The sequence below is a fragment of the Pithys albifrons genome, chromosome 5 (genome assembly GCF_047495875.1).
Source record: "Pithys albifrons albifrons isolate INPA30051 chromosome 5, PitAlb_v1, whole genome shotgun sequence".
Taxonomy (NCBI): Eukaryota; Metazoa; Chordata; class Aves; order Passeriformes; family Thamnophilidae; genus Pithys; species Pithys albifrons.
The window spans coordinates 4,964,650-4,981,867 of NC_092462.1; the positions used below are offsets into that span (position 1 = coordinate 4,964,650).

A 17,218-nucleotide genomic window follows, 5' to 3' on the forward strand; every position below is an offset into this window, starting at 1 on the left:
TGCTATTCATATTTGGGAACCTGCCGAGACAAAGTGATGCAAAACTTGGAGGTCTTACAGAGGAGTTTGTTCTGGCAGTGTTTGTGTAAAGCCCTGTGGTGCCATGAAAGCCCCCCAGTTCCATTACTTGATTTGCTTTTTTTAAACTAATGCTTCATTTACAGGGGAACTGTCGGGAGAAAGGTAGCAGGGAAACGGATGGGAGAATCTCCCAGCTCACAACAGTTGGTTGAATTGCCTCTTTTACTGAAATAGCATTCTTGAAGCTTATTCCAATATTTTATAGCTCTCATGAAAGACACGGGTACTTGCTGGTAAATTACAAGTCTGTGAACCCAGTAAATCTGTGGGTTCTTCTGATTCAAGTGTGCTTGATGAATTTGTATCCTGAGCTTAAATGGCAGTAGCACCACTGTGTGCTTTGAAATAACTCTACCAAAAAAAAAGAGCATATATACAGAGTTTACTTTTTAAAAGTGAAATAAACTGATAGTAATTTTGTTTGGGGATTTACCTTTTTTTTTTTTAAACAGTGTAGTATTTCCTGACATGTTTGCAACCGCTAAGCAAGATGTGTGCTAAATTCACATGTCTGTTTAAGTGTTACATGGCTATCTCTGCTTTGCCACCTACTCAGTTTGTGTTGTGACAGACCAAAGGAGTGCTGAAAATAATTTCGTACGTTTCTTAAGAAAGTGTGAAGAGGAAACTTCCACCATCTAAAATTAAGTGCTTTTTTTGTTTGCATCACATCTGAAATATCCTGTGCCATGCAAAAGGGAGAAGAGGAAGATTTTGGCAATAGTCAAGAGTGCATATAGTTCTAGCATGTCACATGTTTTTCTCTTCATCAAAGTTTGGGTTATCTAAACAGGGTTATGTTGGCCCCAGTTATGAAGTCCAGTGCTGATCAGAGATTTCAAACCCACCCGTCTGTGTGCAAAAATGTCAGCATGAACTCGTGTTGAAACCATGTAGACTTGATTAGGGTCTTCTTTTAATCTAGAAATCATATTACAAAATACATCTGTTCCCAACAGTTTTAAGAAATGCCTGATGGCAGTTAAGGCAATCCCTTGCTCAGGAAATAATACCAGGAAGACATCGAACACATTTATACTGATTTTTCCCCTTTTAGATATATATACTGTGTTAAAGAGAAGGATCAACAGTCCGTCAGTAGTACATAAATTAAGAAGTCCCCTGGTGGCTGATTTACTAATCTAAGCAGTATGTATTGGCTAAGGGAGGACTGGGAAATAGTGTGTCCACTCACTGTGTAGCTGACTTGCTGCAAGGTTGTCCAGCAGTACTTAGTTACAAATCATGCAAACTGAAAAAAGCCCACCCTGATAAGACTACTAAGACTTGACAAATGCTGGCTATAAATAGATTTTTGACTTCCTGCTCATCTCTTCTTTTTCCTGCCCTTTGCTGTGGTGGAACAAGCTGACATGGCTGTGCAGCTCCTCCAGGTGAAGGTCAGCTCTTGATATGTATTTGATCATCATGTGAAGTTCTCCTGTTAGTATGTGGTCCCTGTTTTAACCTCTTTGCAGATTCCCCCGATTATCCCAAATCACTTTCACATGGAGCTGAGGTTAAGCTTTATTTCTCTTGGCTTGTCCCTTCTATAGCAGACACTTCGTCTTCACTTTGAAAGGACAAAGCGATGTTCAGCTGCCTGGGCCTGCGCCCAGCATTTGATTTATACATTATTTAATTTCCTTTAGAAAATTGGAAGCAGAACTTTAGGAGTGGAAGTCAGTCCTTTTCATTTGTTTAAGGATCTTTTAGGGCTAATATAATCATCGATAGTAGATGTCAGCATGATTAGGGTGACTTAAGGTAAAGCAAAGAAAATTGAATACCAGGAGAAATTCTTTCGCAGTGGAGAGGGTGCCAAGATTTATAGCCATGCACAACATCTGTGGGTTATGAATTGTGGCATTAAAAAAGGAAAATGGGAAATCATCAGGTTCTTGAGCGACACGTTGAAAACACCTGCCTCCCCTGGCTGCACAGCAGGCTGGGGCAGGAAAGGTTTGCACCTTTGGCGTTACATCTGCAATCATTTCTTGGACCGTGGGTCTCTCTGGAACTTGATTCAACCAAGTAACTAATTCTGCAGAAACTCTTCAATCAGTCCCGAGGTTTGCATTTGGGCTGACTCTGCATTCACTCCTGCAATTAGGTCTGCACATGCCGGTAAGTGACTGCCAAGACAATTCGAAAATTTCTCATGCAGTGGAGTCAGGAAATTAAAAATTAACTCTGGAAAGGACATTATATAATATTTGGCAGTGTGGTTTGAGTATTGTGTCCACTGAGGGGTGGAAGGTCCTCCTCTTACAAAAAAAGAACAAAACCAAACCCCAAACTATGAAAGTTAAAATGTGTCTTCCATGAGATTTTGAATGATCTACAGCTGAGGGAAATAGCGGAATGGGAGAGGCCTGTGGTCCTTATGGATACAATATGACTTATTTGTGGCCTTTAATTTAGCAAAATAGCATTTAATGACACAGGGTGAGAGTCCCAGGTTGTTTCAGGCTCTATGGTGCTACAGCTGCTGTTCCTGACGTGGTTATTTGTGGGGGGAAAAAAGCCCTCAGTGCCTGAGTGTCGCTGTGATGCTGTGCCTGTTCCAACCTTCAGAGTTATTTGATTTGTAAGTCACTTGAGAAATAGGAGATGCACATTACAGCACGAGAGAGGCTTCCTGAAGCACATCTGTGCTGTGCAACCTGCACTTTGATACCTGGGAACACGCAGGTGAGGTACTCAAATGCCCCCTTTGGGCTGAAAACACGTGCCTTCACAAATCTGGGCTGCTGAGGTGAGTACCATCTGTGTGGTGTCACACAAATTAAAGGAAGGAATGAAATCCAGTTTCCCTGTGACATGTCAAGCATTTAAAACTTGCTTACACCATACCAAACAAATGATATCGCAGAGTCTTCCAGATACCATGAAAAGTATTAAATTTGATTTCAGGCAGGAAGTGTTAAGGACACCTCCTGATCTTTGCAATGCTGAATAATTAGAAGCTGAGACAAAATAGCATTTGGTTTTGAGTTCAGTATGGAAAACTGTGCTTCTGTGGTAGCATCCTGTACCTCCACTCTTGATCACCTTTTATTGTTTCTGCAGAGGGGTTAATACTTTCTGTCTGAGTCCTACTGTCTGTGCATCTACCATGAAAAGAGTAAATACAATACACGAGCAAGTGGGAAATTCATGCTTTGTCCTGCAGGTAGGCAATTCCTGAGCAAACCTGAACTGAGGGGTGTTTAGGATCTGTACAATCCATGGCACTGGGTTGGTTTTTTCTCATATTCTCATTTTATCCTTCTTCCCTTCTGCCAAAAGCTCCCCCAGCCTGTGGCTCCTCTCTGTCTTTGCTATTGCACTTTACAGCAGTTGTTCCCTTCACCTTTCTTTCCTCTTTTCTCTTTGTGGCTATTTGGACAATTCCTTTGGATACAATTCCTTTCTCTAGTGGTGGAAACTGGATGGGGAGCAGAATTTTTTCCCTGATGGTGACTGTGGATCATAAGTGTCCCTCAAACCTCAGGGTCACTTCAGGGTAGTCCTAACATTCCTTAATGGCTTCTGAGGCCTTTTTTTTAGCTGTGATCCTTAGTTCTATTACAGACATTCAGATGCTGTTAACCTTAAAAAGCAAAGCTAAATAACACGTGGAGGACTCCTCTGCTTCCCCTATGCATGTTTGCAAAACTGTTGAGGGTAAATTTTGAATGTAAAATGTCTTTGCTAAGAGAAATGCTAGTGACCCATTCTCCAAGTATTCATAACATTGGAAATTTGCATTACATTATAGGCAAGGAAGGAGGGGGAGAAAACCCGGGAGACCAAGGAAGTTTTTGCAATAACATGACACAAACTGAGAAGGAGTTTATTAATATGAAAGAGAAGAAATACGCTTATTGACTTTCTGTTCCATTAAAATACTCTCCTTACATAAATCCTTAACTCAATGTAATTGCTGGCACACCACTTCTCTTGTTCCATATACTTACATTGTTCATGGTTTCTTCCAATAATTATTTCTTTTCTCGCACAAGCAAAATTTGCATTAAAACTTAAATGTTCTTCAGCAGCCTTTTTGCTTCCTCTTTTAGGAGTAATAGCTGTACATAAAGGCATTTAGCTGTGGCTGACAGCATTGCTTTCTAGGTCTGACTGCACTCCCAGCCATACCCTGCCCCTCTGGAATACAGGCATGCAGTAGCGCTCCTCCCTGGTTTTCCTGGGAAACATGAGCAGCTGGGTACCAGGGGAAGCTCCAAGAGGTAAACTTAGAAAGAGTCTGAAATTCCTCTAGCATTCTGCCGAGGAAATAGATACTCCACAGGAGACATCTCACACCTTCCAGGAACTGAGAACCCAATAAATAAAAGCAAGAGGGCTTCCATTAAGGACATTATTCATCTTGCAATCTAAAGGCCTTATGTCTTTTCTCCCCAAATGTCTTTTCTCACCTCCTGCCTCAACTCAGTATGTGTATTCATGTGTAAGTAACCATACTGAGACCAGAAGGTATGCAGAATTTGTGTTTCCTCTCCAAATTGATAGAAGCACTAAGTTTCCAGGAGATTTGCCATAAATCTTTACTGAGTGTGCTTTTACTGTGTTGTATTATGGTAGCTCCTATGTAGATAACTACAGTGCAGTTGCTATTAACCTGTTCTGTAAGATGCAAAACAGGACAGTATTTGCCATGGCTCCAAAGACAGAATAAGTTTCAATAAACCCATGAGAAAAGGATTTTTTGCTTTCCTTTTTTGCTGGGTGGATTCCGAAGTTTAGGGCTCTAGCTACCTTAAAATGGTGATAAAATGTGACAGAAATGCTGCTGGAGCTGAAAGGAGATGAAAGACAGTTCTAGACTAGCTGTGCTCTACTGACCAAATATTTTTAGGGAAGGGAGGGCACTTCTCACAATTCCTTTTGCAGAATCACTTTTATTTCCTTTATTTTGATAGGAGTCTGAGGCCTTTGCTGCTCTCCCAGGTTGAACTTGAGAAAGAAAAGGCATGAATTATTTTCCAGTGCAAGAAATACAGAATATGCTGAATGTATCACCCAACCTCATATCTGTCTGCCTTGAAATCTGAAAAGCACACAGGGAAACATGACAGCCACTTAACACCAGGTTTCATAAGGTAGAAGCTGCCAAATCTGTTTTGTAGGTTGGGGTTTTTTTTCCTAGAGAGAGACTCATGACAGCTACAACTAATGATGTCCTCCAAGTCTTCTAGTTTTAAATTTTTGGTTGCATAATTCAATCTGTGTTGCTGACAGCATTCAGCAAAATACCACTGGCTCTGTGTTCGGGTCCTCTGCAGCACCAGCAGATTGAGAGTGAGAACACAGTATTCTCTTAATTACTTTTAATTAAAATGAGTGCATGCACACACATACACATATAGAAAGACTCTGTTTTTCTAGTGGCTTGGCTTCCTTTTACTCATTGAAGGGAAGAAGTTAAACTTTCTCATTAAATGTTTATATAAAAATGAAATAATTCTGAGGTTAACCAGAAATGCAGCTTAATCTTGTATAGAAACATGTGTGCGATTTTTTTTTTTTCAGTTGCACAAATATAGCTGAAACTTGGAGTTGGCAAAGAGTGCTCTTTAAAAATATTTAGTCCCAGCATGTAAAAACTCGTTTTGTTACGGAATTCCTTTGTGAAAGGTGTAGCTATGCCATGTCTCTGCCAAAGTGATGGGAGCCATATCGACAGAGAGCGTCTTGGAGAAGAGCTGCATTTTGGGCTTGTAGTTACAAAAGATAAAGTGGAATTTACATGTTTTATATATTGCTTGGAAGGATACCACATCTAGTAATGCTTTTTAAGAGAGTGGAAAGAAGTAAAAGGAAAGCTTGCAGATGGAGTCGAAGCCTCGCTCTGTTCGAACATGTTGGGATGAGCAGAGGTATGTGTGATGACACTGAGCATGTACCACTGAAAGCTCTGCTTTATTCTCTTTAGCTGTCATCATGTGCTGTAGTTATGATACATACACTTAATTTTTGCTACATACCTCATCTTTCCCTTCTCTGGGTGTGTTTAAGCTTTATAGAATAATAAGAGCTACTGATACATGTGGTACTGTCTGCTGCCCAGGCACAACTCGTGCTCAGGTTTTGGTACTGTAAGAGCAGTTAAATGCAGTGTTTTGCTGTCATTCTGTCTCATTAATTGTTGCCATGATGCCATTGTCCCACAAGAGCAAGCAGGCAGTTGTCTGGCTCAGCCCAGGCTTTGTGGCACTGGGTGACCACAGCAGGTAGACCAGGTGAATCTGAAGCCTGGCCCTCCTGGCTGACAGGAGGAGGGAGCAGAAGGAGAACATGGTTTTTGTTGTGGCTGCCATGGAAAGGACTGAGTGGGAACCACCATCCTGGTTAAATCAGATGTATTCAGGTGGCACAAGAGCATTCAGTCCCTGTGCAGCACCTCAGGTAAGCTGTGGGCACCCTTGTGTGAGGTCACGTGCACATCAAGCCACAAAATTACACAAATGAGCAAATGGTGCATTAAATAGTGAAGATTTGGGGCAGACTGTTCTGAACTACAGTCTCTGTACAGACATCATTAAAGGAGCTGGTGGTGTTCAGTTACATGTCCTTAACATTAAAGAAATCAGGAATAGCAGAGTTTGTTTGCTCAGAGACATGGGATACACATAATTATGGAATCACAGAATGATTACTGTTGGAAGGGACCTCAATGACCATCAAGTTCCAACCCTCCTGCCATGGGCAGGAACACCTTTCATTAGTCCAGGTTGCTAAAAAAACTAATACCAGTCTTTTTCATTTAAGAATTACAGAGATGCTGCTTTGTCAGTACAGACCTGTTTTAAAGTAGATGATCCAATGCCTGCTCATATTGAATGTCTCTTTAATAAGACAGAAAGAAGTCTCTATTTTTATAAAAAAATAGTATCTAATTATACACTATCCTTGCAGAGGGTGGCTGCAATACGAACTCATCTGTTCCAAGGCAGTATTTATAAATACAGAGCCATATAGAAGTAAGCACTTTAACTTGAGGAAAACTAATGACATTTTAAAACGTGGCTTCTTAGAGATCAAAAAATCGTCTCTGTCACTGAGGCACTTGTGTGGCCTTGCACACTTTAGTTGGGAAAATTTTATTGAGCAACAATCGTATAAAAAGTAAATTCACTCCAAAGCTCCCATGGTAGGTTGTGTACAAGAATCTGAGGTGTGAATATATGTGTGATGGATATTCTGTGAAAAGCATTATGTTAATATATTTTATCATTCTCTGATTAGAATAGATTATTTTCCATGTGCAAAATGCCCAAATGTATAATTACGGAATTTTGTCCATGGAAGCTTTGGATGCCCCGTCCCTGGGAGTGTTCAAGGCTGGGTTGGGTGGAGCTGTGAGCAACCTGATCTAGTGGAAGGTGACCCTGCTCTTGGTGCGGGTGTTGGAACAAGATGGTCTTTCAAGTCCCTTCCAACCCCAACTATTCCATGATTCTGTAATACATACAATTGAAATCTACAGTTTGTAGAATTGACCAGAATGAAGAGGTGCACCATACAGAGGCTATTCTTTGTCTTTCAAAGATTAGATCAAAATTTATCACAGGGTGATCAGTTATTCCATAGTATTGGAAACTTTTTCTTCTATACAGAAAGAGCTTTGTAGTGATCTGTAAGAATTTCTCTGTGCAGAAAAGAGAAAAAAGCTGTGTTATCTCGTCATGGGTTTATACATGAAACATGGAAGTTGAAACATGAGAGAAGTATTGAATTTAAGCCTCTTTGAAACACCTCAAAAACTCCACCTCCCAGCAGGTAAGACCCTCTGTTTAGCCATTTTAGAGAAGAAAAAATTATATTTATGACATCTTAAAATATCATTTTTATCTTTACATGTAGCGTGTTGTACAAAGGCGTTATCTAGGGCAGGTCTCCCCATCATCTCTCCATTCCCTGGAGGAAGACGCTGTGCTGCCCACCCCTCCCATGCTGACTGGTGCTTGTCAAATCCCTCTGTGAGCCCACCTCAATACTCCAGCAGCAAGGCTTTTTTTTTATTTTATTTTCTGGATTAGTTTTCTGATGGTCTGGTGCATTGAATCAGTTAATGAAAGGGCCGGCTTAGGCTGGAACCAGCACAGAGCCGGGTGGGAGCCGCAGCCGGCAGCGGGTGGTGCCTGCACAAAGGAGAAGGGGGAAAGAGGGGCCGTGGAGTCCCACACGGAGCAGGAGTGACCTGCTGGGGGTGGCACAGAGGTATTCACATCTCTACCCAGCACTGCACTGAGCCTCCTACAAATCCCTTGCAGGAAGCTGTGCACTGCTGGAGCTGCATTGAATTTTTTATGTCAATTTTAGAATACAGTCAGCAACCTTCCCCAGCTATTCTCTGCCTACTGAGCATCTTCTTCTGATCTGTTTTGTCTCTTTGGAAAGGCATCCATGCCCACCTTTTTAGTCAATCAGGTGATGGTCCTGGGTCCTGAAAGTTTTCCACCTTCCCTGGTTTTGTGTGTCTATTGCTCTCATAGACTGCAGGGATAGGAATTTGCCTGAGTGAGAAACAGATGTCCTGACCCAGGAGATATTCATGTCCTTTTAAAACGCCATGTCTGAAGCTTTTCTCTCCCCTTAACTGGGCGGGAAAGCAAACCTCCCCAGCCTGCCCCCCTCTCCCTTTGAGGCTGCCTGGCAGGCGGGCACCGCATGGGCGCTCAGCCTCGCAGGTAGTTCTCATCCAGGAAGCGCCCCAATTGGTGCTATTCACAACCCCCAGGGTACTATTCTGTTTCCAGGCTCCTAATCCCTCTTACACACACAATCCCTTACAACTTTAACTGGCGGGGTGGAGGAGCAAGTTAAAAAGGAAGGAAAAAGGAAAATGAAACACAATGTACAGCCAGGCAGTGGCTGCCAGTTACGGGGCACACAATCGACACCAGCTGCAGCCCAATTAAACCCCACATTCACAGGTGTTCCCAGCACACTCGGCGCTAACAAAACCACTTTCTTGAAAATACCTAAGGCTTTAACACAGAAGCTCGTTTCTTTCTTTTTTTTTCCTTTTTCTTTTTTTTTTTTTTTTTAAGATTCTTTAAAGCTATTTAGAGCACTTTAAATACAAAGAAGCTGAAAAGGACTTTCAGTGCACTGGAAAGAGTTGGTGCTTAATGCCAGAATGGGGGAGAATCAGCCGAGCTGAATCAGGCAGTGTAACCATTGGCTTTGGGGGAAAGATGGGTTGTGCTGAATGCTGTTTATTCAGAGAACAGTCACTGGCACCGGGCTGTTTATTGTTGCTGGGAGTGAAATGGGGAAGGAAGGAATGACTAGGTGTAAATTCATAGCTTTTGGGAACTCATCCTGGTTTGCACTTGTAGCTGTGAGCTTGTGTGTGGCTTTGCCTCTTACTGATCTGTGTGTGTGTGGTTGACACAGCAAATTTTAATTCTCCTTCCCTCCCAGGATAGCTTGGTACTGTTGTGTTTTTGACTTTGAAGCAGGATTCTCAATTATTTGTTTATTTTCTGGTCTTAAAACACTCCTACAGATGTTAAATCAGTCTTGACAAAATAATATACTGTTTTTCATACATTAATTCAAAATTATTCCCATGCTAAGAGAGGAGCAGCAGGCAGCAGATGAATGCACAGGTCAGTAGTTTGCTCTCCATTGAAGCTGAGAGTTCTGTTTGTTAAACTTTCATTTATAATGATCAAATTAGGGGATATCCTGGTACTCATAGATTCAGTGGCATTCAGCTCCACCTGGCTGGCTCTTCATTGCTGCAATAGCACCCACAGTGTAGTTACAGCTTAATTACCTGGTGCCTGGTCTGATGCTGTTTAATCACTGGTGTCCTTCCATACATGAAATTGCAGTTTTGCCTTTGGAACAGGACTAGGATATTATTCCTATTCCTCACAACACACAGAGATCCAAAAGACTGTGCTTTTATTTGTTTGTGGGGGGTTTGTTTTGTTTTGTTTGGTACACTGGAAAAGGTAAAAATGGTGATCTCTTGTATATGTTTTTGCAATTCATTAAGAATTACCTTGCAGATAGGTAATGTTGGCTCTCAGCATTCATTTGTAGAGGCAGGCAGAGGCTATTCAAGCTGCTAAATGCAATGGAGAGAAAAAAAATATCACCCAGGCTTCAAATTCACAAGTAGTCAACCTAAATTACATATTATCACTCTGGAAAAGGTCCTGGAGTCAGTGTGGATAATTTTCTGAGAAAAATCATCTCAGCACTAACACAATGATAGGAGAGAAACTGCAAGCAACCCAAGGGCACAGCTTTGGCCTGGCATGCCCCCTCTGTGGGCTTCAGCCACTGAATAGTGAGAGGATAGAGCAGAACTAGCCAAGACAACGTGGCAGATGGGAGGAACCATGGACAAGTTGTGCAGGAGCAGGGACTGGATCACCGAGAACTCTTCAGCTTGCAAAGATTTGACTGGGAGAGGATGAGATAAAATTCTAAAATCGTTGATAGTACAGGGAAGAACAGGTGAATCACCATTCTCATAATACAGGGACTACGAGGCACTTGCTGAAATGACCAGGTTTAATACAAAAAAAGTGCTTTTTTTATACAAGGCTTGATTAAACAGTGACACCGAGCACAGGATGATGTTATGGAGGCCAGAAAGAGAAGTGATTTTAAGAAAGTCATTGGACAAGTTCATTGAGGGTAGGTCTGTTGCAGCATTTTAAAACTGATGTTCTTGATGCAGCCTCTGGGTTTGGAGTGCTGCTAAGCCTGGGAAAGATCCATACCTTGCTGCAAAGCCCCAGGTCTTCTTCCTTTGCTGTCAGTCAGCCCCTTCTGCTGCCTTCCCTCTTTGCCTCACTTGACCCAATATACAGAAATAACATTCAAAAACCCTTCAGTGGCTCCACCTGGTAAGAAATGTCCTAATTTGACTGTGACAAGAAATCTCCATGAAAAACCAGTGACCTTAGGCCATTAACATGGCAGATCTCACCAGAAGAAATCACTCTCGTGTCACTGTGGCTGCACCTTTGCTTGTGTTTGCTTTCCACGAGTGATTTAGCTTTACCAGCTAGTGAGAATGCTTGTGAGGACTTTTTTTTTTAAGTTTGCATACTTGAACAAAGAAAAATAATCAAACTTGCCTTGTTGAATCTCTTACCTCAGAAACCTGATCCTCTGGGTTAGCCAAGGAATGGAAACAACACCATGTGACTCTGTCACTAGGCATGAGGGCCCAAATTTTCAACACTGTGCCATAATGCCTGCTGCTTATTGCTCAGTAATATACAAAAGATTTAGTCCACAAAAATTCTAGTGCAGCCAGGAAAAGGGAGAACAGTAATTTATGCCTTAGAATTCTTACATTGTGCCTTAAAAGCAGCTGAAATGCTTTTGAGAAATGAAAAACAATCCAGTTTTCTGGTGCTTCTGCACATCTAGTGGTTTTCAGTTATCACAGAACTTATGGTACAGTCTTGAAATCTGAAACAAAAGAAGTCTTTTGGAGATTAATTATCATCACAGTTACTGATAGTGTTGCCAGAGCATAAAGAAAACGTGAAAGCATCATCAGGACTATGAGCTTTTGGGTGAATTCCTCCTGAGTGTATCAGGGTACAAACAAAATGGGACTGGCAGTATTGTTTCTTCATTTTGGGTCTGCCTGCTTGAGAGTGTTTCCTTCAGCTTCTCCTTATCTGCTCCTAACAAGTAAACATCTTGTTAGTGACACACTGCTTCACCATTTTGGTGCTGTGGGTCAGTGATGGTCTTGGTGAGAAAAGCAGATAGTCAAACTTGCTGTACTGCATTTGGGGTTTTTCATAAGGGTCTCTTCCTTTTGATTTTGTGGGAAAGGGGCCCTTAGTGCAGTATTAATTAAGGGGAACTGGACCTGTCCTTCAAAGACCAACCTGGGTTCGGAGTCCAGGATGCTTGGGATCTGTTTTCCCAACAACAGTCTTCTCCCTTTTGAAAGATTTCTGGGTTGAGTGGTAGACAAGGTGTGCTGGGAGAGTTTGGTCTAGTTTGGTTTTTTTAATTTTTCTTTAGGCAGTTTAATATTCATGTTAGAGATGGAGACATAGTCACACTGTCTGCTTCGGGAAAAACTTGCATGGGAAGACCAAGGTCCCGCCTTTAACTTTCTGGATGATGTGTTCCTTATCTCCTTGAGAAGCTGGTGCATTGAATCTCAGCTACTCTTCCGTGTTAGGCTGTCTCTGAAGTCCTGAAAAGCATTAAAATGCGTAACAGCAGTGTTTAGCTTCGCTGCTCATTAGAGCAGCACAGAACTAATAGTAATATTGTTGTAACTTGACAAAGCCATCTAAATCCATGCATATTTTCTTGTGAAAGCTTCCTAAACATGCTGCTAAATCCCCTAAAAAGCTACTAAACGGCTTTGGCAACCATTAGCAGAACATAAGCAGGGGAACTCCTTTCAGTAAGTGAACAAACAGAGAAAATATGCTGAATAGCCGGACAAATGTGTTTCAGCTGGCTCTTTCATTTACAGATATAAGGCAGCAGTCAATATCAATCACTGTTTTCCCTGTTGCACTGGAAATCACAATATCTCTTTTCATTCCACAAGCTCCTTTCACCACAGTAATGTGTCTTTGGAGTGACACTGGCATCAGTCTGTTTCCGCTGTCTGAAGTCCAGAGAGCTTAAAAACACATTGCAGGGTATGAGACCTTAACCCTCCTCCCCTTCCACACACCCGTCTCCTTCGAGCCTTCCTTTTGGAATTAATTGGTTTTATTTCTTTCCCAGTGCAAAGCTGAGAAAGAAAAGTGCCCACAGAGCCTGGGAATATCTGCTCTTGTACTTTGGGGACTGAAAAATGTATGGCTGGTGGTTGGGGTTCGAATTTATCAGGTGTTGTGGGGAGTTTAACACAAGGCAATATGATTAGCCAGTTAATTTGCAACATGCTGTAATATGAAATGTAATATTACTTTGGCTTGAGTTTCGAGCTATATCCTATGTCTTGATTGTCCTAATTGCCCACAACTAATTTATTAAATAAAAAAAAAGTTGGAAAAACTCTACTCGTGAGTATGTGGCATTCGGAGTTCCTTGATGTTCTGCTGTTTGCTTTCTTTCTTTCAAGGAATATATTTTATAATAATAATAATAACACTATGTGGTTGTGTTTTTTCCCTGTTTCCTTGCAGATAACAGCAGTCTGCAGAGAAGCAGCCCTTCTGGCTCTCCAGGAAGACATCCATGCCAAATCCATCATGGGCCGGCACTTTCGGTGCGCGCTGACTGTCGTGACCCCGAGGATTCCCGACTCACTAATCCAGTTTTATGCAGATTATCAGCAGCAGAGTGGACTGCACGCCCTCTGAAAGGCAAATTAATACACAGCCCATTCACAGTGGGAATAGCAACTTTCCTTTGTAAGGCTGTCAGAAGCCAAAGAATTTTGTATTGTGAGTGGAGTGACCAAAGGTAATTAAACGCAGAGTTGTTGTAATAAAAGTCCATGTGGAAGTTTGGAGTGTAATAGATGTTGTCCTAAACTTTGTATTTTACCATTTCAGTGGTTTAACCTGTGTTTTACTATTAGTAAGATTGCTGATTTCAGTTAGTTTATCTCAATGTATATCCATGTATAAGAAAAAAATTATCACATTTTGAATTTTTGGTGGCTTCTTGGCCCTAAAGAGAGAACCAACAAGTGCCATTACCATCTTCATTTGTTCCTGCCTTGGCCACAGTTTAATCCCAGAGACCATTCCAGTGAGGTGCAGACCTGGGAAGTGGCCTCACCACAAAAAATGCTGAAAATTATTGCAAATTTTTTGATTTATGATCTCCAGCAAAGCTGCCAAACAGGCTTTCTGAGATAAAGCTGAAGTATCCTGCTTGATTACAGCCAGACATTTATCTTTGGTCTTACCCAACTCCTGTTTGGACATACTGGTAAGTAGGCACCTTAAAAACTGCCCATCCCTTGATTAACTCACATTGAAAGATTTTTATTGCTGATGTTTGTTTCCATCAAAATAAATAGGAATGTTGATTGGTAATTTAAGGCTGGCCACCTCAAATCCTTAATGAATCCTAATTAATCAACAAGAAAACCTCCTTGCAAAAACTGTTACAAATGATCACCACATAATACTTTAGGATGGATAAAATCTTTTCAAGTTATTTCTTTGTTACATCACCTGTTGAAACAATGACAGGTCCTTGTGGGCTTTCTGCTCTTGCACTCAGGATAAAATGCAGGTAAGCAAACTAATATTCATTTCTTTTTCCCCACAGCAGAAAGAGTGAGCTTTTCTATTCCACACATAAAAAGCAGAGGGAAAGGTAAACCAAAACCAATACAGACTTTAACAAAAACTTTTAAAAAATATAAGAACAGTGACAAGGACCTGAATTTCAGTGGGTAGTTCTGTGTTTTCCTGGTGTTTTGCAGATAAGTAGAAGAATTTACAGGTCAAAATTTTAGCCAAATCCTCCTTTCATTTGTTGAAATAAACAAGAAATGTCATTTCAGGCTTTAGGTAAGGTACTTTTTGGATTTGTTTATTGATGCTTCTGAAGACTTCTCTTTCTTGCAGCCATTTTATATGTAAACTTGAGTAGTAATTATTTAGAAATTTTATCATTTCATGAGGAATTTGTATATCAAAGAGAGATTTCTACTATATTTACTTACATTATCCATATAAAATTTAAAGAATAATTCCTTCACCTTGATTATGGTTTTTCTCTCCATACTTAGTTCCACACTGTACATGATTTGTAGCTTTTAAGCAGAAATCTGCTACTTCTAAATGACCACTTTTCTATTACTTTTCTGCTAACCTATTGTTTCTGTAATTAGCATTTAATTTTACTATCACTGTCAGGGATTAAGGGATGAGGAAAAGCAAGTCATTTACTTAGTTCAGCTGATGTATGTGCAGGTTTTTTCTCTTTTTCATTGTTTGTTCTTTAATAGTACAAAGACAGAGGAAATTCAGAAAATTATAAACTGGAAAAGTTGCCTTGGAGATCAAGACAGCATCTGAAACTGCTTTATCCTTCTTTTCTAGATTCTCTGTACTCCAACTTGAAGCTCAGGATATGAACCATTTATCATAACCATTACATTTTTGAGGTTTCCAAAAATTAAACACCATATTTTTATTCCCTGGCACTTTAGTCCACTGTCTGTTCCTGAAAAGAGGAGAGAGAGACTGCAGTTTTTACTGCCAACAATGAATGCTATTTCTAATTTTGTAGCCTAAAAATAACGCTTTGTGATGCTCTAGATGAGTAGCAAAACTTGATGGCCATTCCATGGGATGTGCTCAGATTTATAGGGAACGTGCACCAAGGTGGGAATGTGAACTGAGAAACTATGAGACAGGCACATAGGAGCTGACTGCCCTTTCCATGGGCTCCTGCTGCCATCAGAGGGAATTTCCCACACTGAATTTTAGGACATTTAGGACGGAATGCTGGCCCATGTCTGTTGTTTGTGCCTTAGGAAAAACCCCATCCCTGCAACTGTTTATCCTCTCGTCCCCATGGTACCAAATCTTGTGTACCCACCTACATGCCTGGAGTGATTCTAAATGTAGGAATCTCCCCTTTTTATCCTTAGGTTTGTGGAATTTGATTTTTTTTAATTGAAATACTGTTTAAAAAAAACCTCAGGCAATGACAAATTTATGAAGTCCCTAAAAGGTGTCTGTTGCTCCCAAAAATTCTGTTTGGAAAACTCTGCCAGTCTGGCACTGCTCAGGATCTTAGTCCATCCCAAGATACTGATAAACTGAGATTTTAAAAAAAATTATGGTGATTCCCCATCTTGTTCCTAATGACAGAACGCTGTTATCGTGGACTAGCAACTTGAAACCCACTTATTAGAATTCTGGGAAAATAACCATAAATTAATTTTTGGTCAAAACACATCAGCACAGTAGTCCTTTCATAATCCGGTTTGGTGAGAGCTTTTGCACCCTGGGCCTCTCAGTGGAACTTACTGATGAGGGCACTGTAGGACAGAGCACTCCAGAGGCATCTCCTGTTGGCCTGTCATTTAAATGAGTGGGGTTTAACTCAGGGCTGAACTTTTCACAGCGTGTTTTACTGAACACATCGTGCCTTGGCTCTGAATCAGATCTCTTGCAATGTGAGGCCATATAAGCCTGAACACCTCTGTGCTGCAGAGTAAATCAAAGATAGAGGTGCTCTGTCTTCCACTGGGTTAATCACTGTTGTTTGGATTTTTCAATAACATGATTGAAGCTCAGGGAACAGAAGAGAAGGCATCTGAGAAGAACATCTCTGTCCCATCCTCTCTTTAACTGAGACTTACTTCCTAGACTTACTTCTTTACGTTCTTTAGAAACAGAGTCTTTCTCCTGCCTGCTGTTATCTTTTGGAGCCAGTTTTTGGCCCAAATACTGCTTGAGTTGCAGAATTGTTAACATTAAATCAAGCTTTTCAACATTTCAGGCACATTTTGTTTAAATACAAAATCTACCTTTTTCCTCCAGTGACAGCATCTTGCAAAATGGCATAAAATGTCTTTTGACAGGTTTGCCAGAAATGACCAGGAGAATATTTATGATGAAAATGCAAAAATGTCTTCACTTAAAAAAAAAAATCAGTCCTGTGTTCTCCTTAATGCATAAAACAGATTTTCACCTCAAGTACCGTATACAATTCTTAATCCTGGAAAAAGAATGAAGTTTTTTGTGAATAATTTCCTGCAGTCTCTGAATGAGTGCAGAACATACAGTTTACTCAGCTCAGGTGTGAGGGAAAACATCAGGGACAGAATAAAGATCGTTTTCAAAGACGGTTATTCAAAATCATTGAATTTAGACTTGTCAGCCTTTTCAAATATTATGCCCTTAAAGTGGATATTTTGTGGTTTGTGTATGCTGGCTCTTTCCTTTTAGCTTCTTTACTCATGTTAAATGTCAGAGTGTGGTGATTCCCCTTCGGAAACTGGGCACCTGCCAAACATAATGCTCCTGTAACTGAGCATCTGTCCATTAGTGCTGCGGGAAGGCTGAGGAGACGTTTCCTGGGGAACGAGGCCACAGACTCTGCTGATGGGGGGAAAGAGGAAGCCAAAGTGTAAACCTGGTATTTGCCATGTGCTGCCCAGGAAGGTGAAGTTCAGTGATGGACACAAATT

General features: G+C 40.9%; 1 protein-coding gene across 2 annotated transcripts in view; it reads left to right on the forward strand.

Annotated features, from left to right (window-relative positions):
- Positions 1 to 14,760, forward strand: part of AFG2A (AFG2 AAA ATPase homolog A) — a 170,996-nt gene extending 156,236 nt beyond the window's left edge. The window contains exon 17 of one of the 2 annotated variants that reach the window (XM_071555550.1): positions 13,239 to 14,760. In XM_071555550.1, the coding sequence (XP_071411651.1) occupies positions 13,239 to 13,415 (177 nt within the window). In that variant the 3' untranslated portion in view covers positions 13,416 to 14,760. The remainder of the gene's footprint in view (positions 1 to 13,238) is intronic. The other variant, XM_071555548.1, reaches the window with a different exon arrangement.
- The last annotated feature ends 2,458 nt before the right edge of the window (positions 14,761 to 17,218 follow it).